Here is a 9,321-nt window from a genome sequence, read left to right on the forward strand (position 1 = left end):
AAATATCTTGAAAAAATAAAAGCTATCATAAAAACAAATTTTCACTATAACTATAGGGATGTTCGGAATCGTATTTAAATTATATTTATTTATTTATTTTAAATTAATTTTTTATGATATTAAATTATTTTGATGTATTGATATTAAAAATAAATTTTATAAAAAATTATTATTTGAATATATTTTAAATAAAAATTATTTTAAAAATAATATTTACTGCCGGACTCAACACCCCCTTAAAAGTCCGGAGAGCCATAGGGCATTGCTCGGTTCAGAAGAGAGAGCAGCTGGAGCTTGAAGTCAACATCTTCATTCGAAAGACTTTGAAATTTTACCAATGGAAAGATCAATGATTGCTTGTGTAGTCAAGTTTGAAAATTGGGAATGAAGATTTTTTAGGAGGGAATATTTATTTATTTATTTATTTATTTTTGTTTTGGAGGATGCTTAAAGTTTTCCATGCCGATGATAGCTAGGGAGACATCACGTTAGATTTTTGGCTTATTTTACTACATGCTATTTCTTTTTTTCCTTGAATGACTAAAATTTTAAAATAATGTATTCATCTCCAAACTGACCGTTCACAGGTCTGGTTAGCCAAATTAGCTTCCTCTTCGAAGAAACTACTAAAAACATCCATTTCCACTGAATTTCTTAACTTTAAATTTGAGAAATTAATATATTTTTACAATGAAGAACATTATTTAAATATTAGATTTGGAATTTGAACTTGAAATCAAAGAATGCATATGTTTTTATTTATTTAGATTAATAAAAGTTTTAGAAGTTAGTCCACAATTGGCTTTACTAATTTTGCATCTGTTTTTATTATTATTATTATTATTATTATTATTAAAATCCATCAAAATTATGCATTTAAGAAGTAAAAAGGCACGACTTTTGCCTTTTGCGCCGTTTTGGCCTCGCCAAAAGAAAAAGGCTTTAAAACGCACTGTTTAACACTTTGTTCTTCAAGAAAAGAAAGCAAGAACACACCATCAAAACAAAAGAGAAGAAAAATAGGTGACAATGAATCAGAGAGAAGAAGGAGATGAAGACGAGAGGAGAGACGTAATAGCATCAACCCAATTTCAAGCTCAAACGTGTCACTCAAGACCAGTTTTTCAAGCTGTAAGTATGTATGATCATCAATATTTACCTCTCCTTTTGTAACATTCTTACGAGTATTATTTAACAAAACTCAATTTACTGTAGATTGATATAGTGAATTCATCCTTGTGCCTCTTGATGGAAAAGTTGTGATTTGCTACGCTGACTTATTAATCATTAAAAGATTGATAAGGGTATTATAGTCTTTATAAATTATTTTATGCAATAAAAATATTTTTCTACCCTCAACGTCATCGAAATTTAAACCTACTAACCAAAAGTTATTTTGACTTTGCGAAACTTTAAATTAAGTAAAATACTTCTTCACCCTTAGATTAGACAAAATAGCTTCCATACATTCATTCAGAAGTATTTTAGTACTTTCATATTTGTTATTTTATATTTGTTATTTTCAGGGTTATGGGAGGTTTTTTAGTAATTTAATATTTATTTTTAATATGAAATTTAATGTTCAGTTCAACGGCATTCCGGAATACAAGTTTGATCTTATAAATATAAAAAATAAAAAAAAGTTAGACGTTGTAATACAACTACAAGCCACCCCCAGTATTTTTTATGTTGGTGTTCATGTAAATTCTGTAATATCAGAGATATCTCAGTTTCAGAATAGTGTCAATGGACTAATGATATGGCCAATAAAGCAACCAAACAAGTCCTTATCAGGTTCTCTTGGCCATTTAAGAGCTTAACTTACAGGAACATGCATCATTTACGGTTTCAGATTTGAGCTTTTTGCCAAAGCTCAGAAGCTTAACTTGAATTTTTTTAATCACTCGGCGGAATGGTCATATAGAATTTCATTCAAGAGTCACATGGGAAACAAAATCTGTGATATTCAACATTCAGTTTTGATGACCCGCATGTTCGTGCGTTCGTTCACTAAGCTGGTTATAACAGAGATTTGGCATTTTAAAATGCGGGACAATAAGCAAGCCTAGTGAACGTTCCGCAAGAACAATGAACCCTCCAGGGATTAAAACCACCATCTATCCTAAGGCCAATGTCCATGAGGTGCAGTGAGATGTTACCTTGTGTCCTTGCGACGAGTATCCTGATCCGATCAAATTGTCGGGTTAAGAGCTCGCTCTATTTCCTCCAACGAGCGTCCCTTTGTTTCCACAACATTAGCTGCTATGTACACCACAGCAGAAAGACAGATGCCGGAAAATCCTAAATACACAGAGCTGATCCCAAACCTGTTCACGAAGCTCAAGAAATACAGGCCGATGACAAAATTTGCAGCCTGTTACCATAGAAAACCAAATCATTATTAGCATGTAATCAAGCAATCAACCAATCAAACATTCTCAAAAAAAAAAAGATAAAAGTAAATTAAAAGTAAGTTCCATTCACATTTACACACTCAAAAACAAGTAACAAATATATGAATACAAATGTGTGAGCTATCTGCCCACAAAACTCCACATAACAGAGGTCATTCCCTTGGTATTATCTCTAAATCAACGAGCTGACTATGGCCCTCCCCTACAGGCATGCGCGTGCATTCATATATCTACAAAATGAACTATTCAAAGTCTTTGGCATAAGAAATGATGATTTGTTTTTCAGACACTTTCTTCTAATTCCAGTCAATTGCTTATTTATGTTTGTGTCAGTGTTTAAACTTTATTGCATAGCAGTTTTTGAAGGTGGTGATCAAAGGCAAAATGCAAATCATTCCAAACTAGCAACACTGATATCTGCGGTTGGAAAACTATAGTTTACAAATGTTCTTCTTTCATGACTTACCCAGTGCATGCCCAAGGATAAAGCAACTGCTTTCGCTCTAATTCTGGAGGCAAATATCTCTGGAAGAAGAAGAGCTGGCACAGGACCAGCACCAAGTGAAAATGACAACACATAGCTGTATCAAGAGATGAGAAGTCCGATTCAGATTTCATATCCAATTGGATAAAAATAATAGACATCAGAAAAAGGAGAAGCTCAATTAAATCTCATAAGGAAATAGCCCTCCCCAATCGCTCAGAAACAAGAAGGCAGAAGAAAAGAGCTTGACTTATCTCACACGGAAAATAATTGACTTACCAAACTGTCCCTAGAACTGCAAGGGTTCCAGAATATGGTGCCAGGGCCTTCCAAGTGAAGGACAAGGAAAGCAGCAGCATTGAGGCAGCCTTCATGACAAAACACGCAAAAAAGGAATTGTATTAGATACAAGATTATCCTAGTCCTACATATTCAGAATATTTTTCTTTGGGAATAAAAATGTTTGTAAAGAAGATGCAGAAAAGCTAAATTATGCCATGTTCTCTCAAGAAGTTACAACATGGACTTGTGGAGGGATCCTGGCAACGGTGGGTTGACATTATGTAACCAAATTCTTTGCCATGTGTGCTCGAAGAAGAAAAGGTTGCCAGACTTGAAATGCTAATATTATCTACTAACTTGGTGCAAATCAATAATGCCTAAGTAACCATCAGCTCATCAAAATGTCTGGTAAAGCCATTCATCAGTCAGCCAAAACAAAGAGAGAGCTCATGACTCGAGAATCCATCAAGGAATCTGTAAAATCATTTCAGGTCAAAATACTGGATGAAAACAAAGAAGCGAGGCTTATGGCATAACTAGTCTGTCGCCTATGTGAGATAATAGATCACAAACTAATACTTAAGGATTGGAAAATCCTTCTTATTTTCAGCATATTAAGCAGGTATGAGCAGACCAGCCCTTGTCAAGATAATTTCTTCAGGTATAGATTGGTCCTTATCTCCCTCCTTTTAGTTTTTCTGTGTTTTCTTAATTCAATAATTCCCGGTTAGGTATTGAACCAATAGGATTGCAAGTCAGTTTGTAAAAAAAATTAGTAGTTAATGACATAAAATACAGTTCAGCAGTGAAAGTTGAGGGAGAGAAAAGGACTGAACCCAAAATGAAAATTCAGGAGGTAGTTTAAAAGGCTCTAAGCTCTGTTCTTGATGACCATAAAAAAGTAACAGAAAATTATGTTTGTCTGATTAAAAGAAGAATGAATGGTATGAAACTACAAGTAACCCTACCATTCCAAAAAAGCTTGTGATTAGAAGACTCTTCCTTCCTTGTCTGTCCATTAAGGAAGATGCAATAGTTGTGCCTGGAAGAAGCCAGCCAAATTAAAACATGGTGGTTGCAAATTGTAAAGTTATACATGCACCTGATTCAGAAAGAAAGATAAAATTTTTTTACCAAAGACGTTTGATGCCCCAACAAGAGCACTAGCAGCAACATCTGATGCAATACCAGCACTACGAAACACAGCAGTTGAATAATACACCACAGCATTTATCCCAGCCATCTGTTGGAAAAAGAAAAGTGCTACACCAACGCTCACAACTGCATCAATAAAAATGTTAGTAAAACAAATCATTTACCCTGACAAATCAAAAGTTATTAGTTATACACATACTATAATACCAAGAGGTTGAAGTAACAATAAGCTATAGAAGATTATCTTAGGATGGTTTTTCAACTTGTGACAAAAACTATTTTCCAAGGCATAATCACTAAACGTGCTAAGACATGAGTTTTTAATGAAGGAATGCAAGGTGATAACCCAGACTTTTATCCATTCATTGTTTAAGCAATATTGGCTTGGATGGTTGTGGGAAGTACAATCTTTGATTTTCCTCAAAGAGCCTATTAACATTTATGCAGTAAAGCCTGTATTAGTAGATTTAATGAAGAGGTCAACAACTAATTAAAATGCAGAGGTATAGTCATGGGTATGTTCAGAAAATTTTGAAACATTTTTTTGAAGTGGCAAAAGTTTTAGCAAACCAAACAAAGATTATATCATCTGATTCAGAATGTTACTTGCAAATCCAATAACCAAAGATCTACATTTTTCTTCTGAAACCAAGTACCTTTCCAATAGCGGCTGCTAAATAGATCAAACCATCCAGCTTCTGGCTCAGCAGAACCTTGACTACCCACAGTTAAGTCGGTCATGACATCAGCAACTCTTTCTTTTCCGTTAAGTGTCTTTATGGACTTTTCAGCTTCAGAAAATTTTCCTTGCTGCAAGATAAAGAAGTTTATCAATATCTTCTTAATGAATGATTAATTTAGATTAAAAACATATGCAATTACAACTATATCACAACATAAATAAATATACAATGGCCTCAATGACATGGGATTAAATACAACTAAACCTGGAAAAGCCACCGTGGACTTTCTGGAGAAAATGCCATTCCCAAAGCCAATAGAACAGCAGGGACAGCTGAAATGCCAAACATTGTCCTCCACCTGAAGGAGGCATATAAATAGACTCAAGTAAATGGCTAAGAAAGGAAAGATTATTCATGGAAAAGATGATTTCCAGTAAAGAGCTTTTTAATAGCCATTCAAGAAAAAATGAACACCAAAACTTTAACTTAGTGCCACTCGATTTATTTTCATCGATCAATTGTGCAAAAATCATGTGTTCTTTTGACATGACAACTTCAATTTTGCAAAAAGTGTATTAGGTAGATGAACTATTCTATCTGGAATGCTAATGAGATCAAAGTTTACGGTTAAATTTTCTGGCAATAACACAAGAGCACTGATTTTGATTGGTTACAATGTATTCCTCAAAGCTACACAAAACTAAAGCAAAGATTTAAGACTTTCTGACAAGGTTCCAGTTCATTTGCAGCATCATTTGCAGCATCTATTCCTTTCTGTTTCAGTTCATTTCACCCAATGACAAAATAAAAGAAATGGTGTTGCACAGAATATTTGCGCACACATGTAAAAGGCACAGTCAGATAAAATGTGATTAATTTCTCTCTAAATTTGGATGCAGTTATCTAATCGTATTTGCCTAGATCAAAGTTTAATAACTGATGAAAATATTAATAAATAAATAAATAAAAGTGGGAATATGCAAAGGATATTCCAACCTCAACTCACAGAGGAACTATCTTAAACAACACAGATGAGAAAACCCAATCAAGGATTGGGCTGCCAGGAGTTGTAAGATAAAAAAAACAATTAAAAAAAGTTAAGCATGGGCAGCTCCTGATTTTAACATTCTTTCATTGCTCTTTTCAGCTGTAAAAAGCATTAGTAACGACACTTTCCAGGACCTTGCCATCCTTGCACGGACGAACTAGCTAGAAGGTCCATTAAATTGCCACTGTCGGTAACATAAATCAAACAATAACACACTGCCCTGTCATGCTACCCTGTTATATTCCCATTGAGCTTTTGACTACAACCATATTAAAATCCTGTCTCGCATGAGGACTGACCTCATTAATATTTACACAACCCCATATACCAGTTCTGTTCTCCTCCTATTTTAAAAGCATGTTGAAACCTGTCATCTTGCTGGAACTTGTATTTGCTTAAGATTCAGAAGGCCAAACATTTTTTAAACATATGATTTCCTTAAATCAACAACTTGATTTTTGAGCCATTTAGATATTGAAGAGAAACAAGGATAAAATGCATTGACTGATCAAACTTTCCTAATGCAAAAGGATTGTCACTCTCCAAATTCCAGAGACAGATTTTATCCAGGCCACATGTCATGCCAATCAGAGAATTTGAAATGCCAAATTCAAAATCAATGCATTATCTCTCCTCTCCTTATCTAAATCATGTTCCTCTTGGCAACCACATGTATGGGTAGTCCTAAAAACTAGACAATTGATGAGCATCGCTTAACAAAGAAACCAAAAAACTTGCTAGATAATTATTTACTGCTTCAATTTAGCACCAGTATGACATATCTATACAGCTAAAGTTTCATTGCTCCATCTTTGAAGTCTGTCATCAATAGCTTCCACTCATACAATCCAAAAACTTTTCTTGTGGACATGGAAGAAAAGATTCTTGAAGCAGCATTACCAGAAGCATTGTTGCTTATATCGTCAGGCATATAATTACCATATGGTTTATTTAAAATGCTTATTTCTTTCTTCATGTTGATTAAGCATAGCAATCACATACACAACCATTAAAGAAAGCATATAAAACATACCATATAGGATTTCCTGCCAGTGGTAATCCAGCCACCAAAGCCAAAAGGATCCCAATACATATAAAAAGTTGGTTTATAGACCCCAGTGCACCACGGATTTCAGTTGGTGAGATCTGACCCAAAAAATAAGCAACAACAGATTAGCTCTTGAAAAACCATACACACTCGCAGTGACCTTATTAAAATGAGATAAGTAACAACCTCAGATATGTAAAGTGGCACGATAGCAGAAGAAATGCCAATTCCTATACCAGCAAGAAGACGCCCAATTATCATAGTTTGTACGCTCTGGGCAGTAGCACTGGAATTTTTTTAAAACATAAGCTTTTGCAAAAGCATGATAAAAAAAATATAAAAAAAAAGCCAAAAACACAAGATAAAGGGGAAAACCAAAGCAATGCTCCAATTGTAAGTGGAATTGCATCCAACTGAAAAGTCCTTGTTCTTCCAAACTTATCAGCCAATGTTCCTCCAGTAAATGAACCAACAGTAGCACCAGCAAGCAGTGTGCTAACAATCCATCCTACTCAATCATTTGAATGCTGAGATTATAAACTACCCAGCAATGCCAATTAAATTAACAAAAACACTATAAAGTCTAAGAAAAATATAAACATACTAAAGAACCAAATAGATCTCTGTTTATACTAGTTTGGCAAATGACACTCTCTGTTTCATTAAATTAAACTGAAGTAATCAACACATTCTCTGTTTTCCTGAATTGAACTCAAGTAATCAACACCATTCTCTGTTTTCCTGAATTGAACTCAAGTAATCAACACATTCTACCGGCAAATTACCAACAAACAAAATTCCATTGATGAATTAACAAACAATTCCTTGCCTTGTAAGGCCGTGTTTTCGACAATCCCAAGATCCTTAGCAAGATACTCAAGAGAACCATTCACCACCCTGAATCATCATCATCATCCAAAACCAATAAATAAAAAACCAATGCAATTGAAAAAAGAAAGAAAACGAAAACTAATAACAAGCAATTACCCTAAATGATAACCAAACAAAGTAGCCCCTAAACAAGCAACTCCAACAAACGGAAAAACCGTTCCGGTCGAAGCTTTCCCCTGCTGCTGCTGCGGCAGTACAACATAATTAGCGTCCTCAACCGATTTTATTGGCCTACCTTCTTCCACATCTCCCACTCCTCCTCCTCCTAAAAGTTTTCAAATCAAAATCAAACACGCAACTTCACGAATAAATAAAGAAAAATGAACCGGACGAACCAGAAGCGAGAGCTTTGACGATGGGGCGGGAGCGGAAAAGAGAGGAGCGAGTGAGTTCGGTTCCCATAGAGAACGAATCGAGACGCAATCCGAAACAAGAGGTGCGGTGAGGCATGCAAGAAGAAGAAGAAGAAGATAGTAGTTGACAGTTTGCGTTGCTGAAATCAATGGAGGATGAGAGTTGCTTCTGCTTCCGGCCTTTTTGAGCTCTGGAAAAGCAAACTGCTAGGCTTGTAGAATTGCTGTTAACGCTACCTTTGACGACGACTCCTCCATACATTACCGCTGCTTGCATCTTAATTAATTAATTCTGATTTTGAAAATTCAATCACACAAAAGTCAATAAATAAACACACTAAAAAACCAATAAAAAAAACAATAAAAAGGAGCAGAAGCTGCAAATGCAGAGAGATAGAGAGAGACACTTTAAGGCTATGATATGATCACTGATGAGTGAAGACCACTGAAGCTTGCTTCTTCTTCTTCTTTTTTCTCTGTATAGATGAATATAAGAGAGAGGAAGGCTTTGGAAATTCCGTTATTTGCTTAGTACTAGGAGAACAAGGTTGGTGGAGAATTCGATTCTCTTTCTTCCTTTTTTTCCTCCATTAATATTGTTTTTTTTTTCACAAATTCAAAGGAATATCATATCCTTATTCACAAAATTAATCCAAATTAGATTCAAATCAATTCACTTCATTTAAATCAAAAATATTAAGACATTTTGAAAATCATATAAAATTATTAGTATGTTATTCAAACTTCCATTAGTTGATGCGGTGCTCAGATGATATGATATTATAGGAAAAAACCTCAGTGCCATACACAAATAAAATTTTAAATTTACTACACGAATAAAGTTAATAATATATATATATATATATATATATATATATATATATTTGGAATTCAATAAATAGCCATGATCAGTTTTTTTTTTTTTTTCACAGGCAGTAACCAACCATTTACCCTTTTTTAAAA

The 9,321-nt window shown here is 34.4% G+C and overlaps 1 protein-coding gene across 2 annotated transcripts; it reads right to left on the reverse strand.

Annotated features, from left to right (window-relative positions):
• Window positions 1-1,913: 1,913 nt before the first annotated feature.
• Window positions 1,914-9,102, reverse strand: LOC18097611 (plastidic glucose transporter 4). 2 transcript variants are annotated; one of them, XM_052452499.1, is made up of 14 exons: window positions 8,764-9,102; window positions 8,341-8,650; window positions 8,102-8,267; window positions 7,944-8,011; window positions 7,490-7,622; window positions 7,301-7,400; window positions 7,100-7,212; window positions 5,283-5,376; window positions 4,992-5,145; window positions 4,315-4,461; window positions 4,149-4,222; window positions 3,178-3,266; window positions 2,881-2,995; window positions 1,914-2,374 (listed from the first exon to the last, which is right to left on the reverse strand). In XM_052452499.1, exons 2-14 carry the CDS (start codon window positions 8,633-8,635, stop codon window positions 2,192-2,194), a joined length of 1,731 nt encoding a protein of 576 aa, XP_052308459.1. In that variant the 5' UTR covers window positions 8,636-8,650; window positions 8,764-9,102; the 3' UTR covers window positions 1,914-2,191. The 2 variants fall into 2 exon arrangements, with proteins under 2 accessions (XP_052308459.1, XP_052308460.1); XM_052452500.1 differs by having other exon boundaries at window positions 8,102-8,270; window positions 8,764-9,101.
• Between the last annotated feature and the right edge of the window lie 219 nt (window positions 9,103-9,321).

This window comes from Populus trichocarpa, chromosome 4 (assembly GCF_000002775.5).
Source record: "Populus trichocarpa isolate Nisqually-1 chromosome 4, P.trichocarpa_v4.1, whole genome shotgun sequence".
Taxonomy (NCBI): Eukaryota; Viridiplantae; Streptophyta; class Magnoliopsida; order Malpighiales; family Salicaceae; genus Populus; species Populus trichocarpa.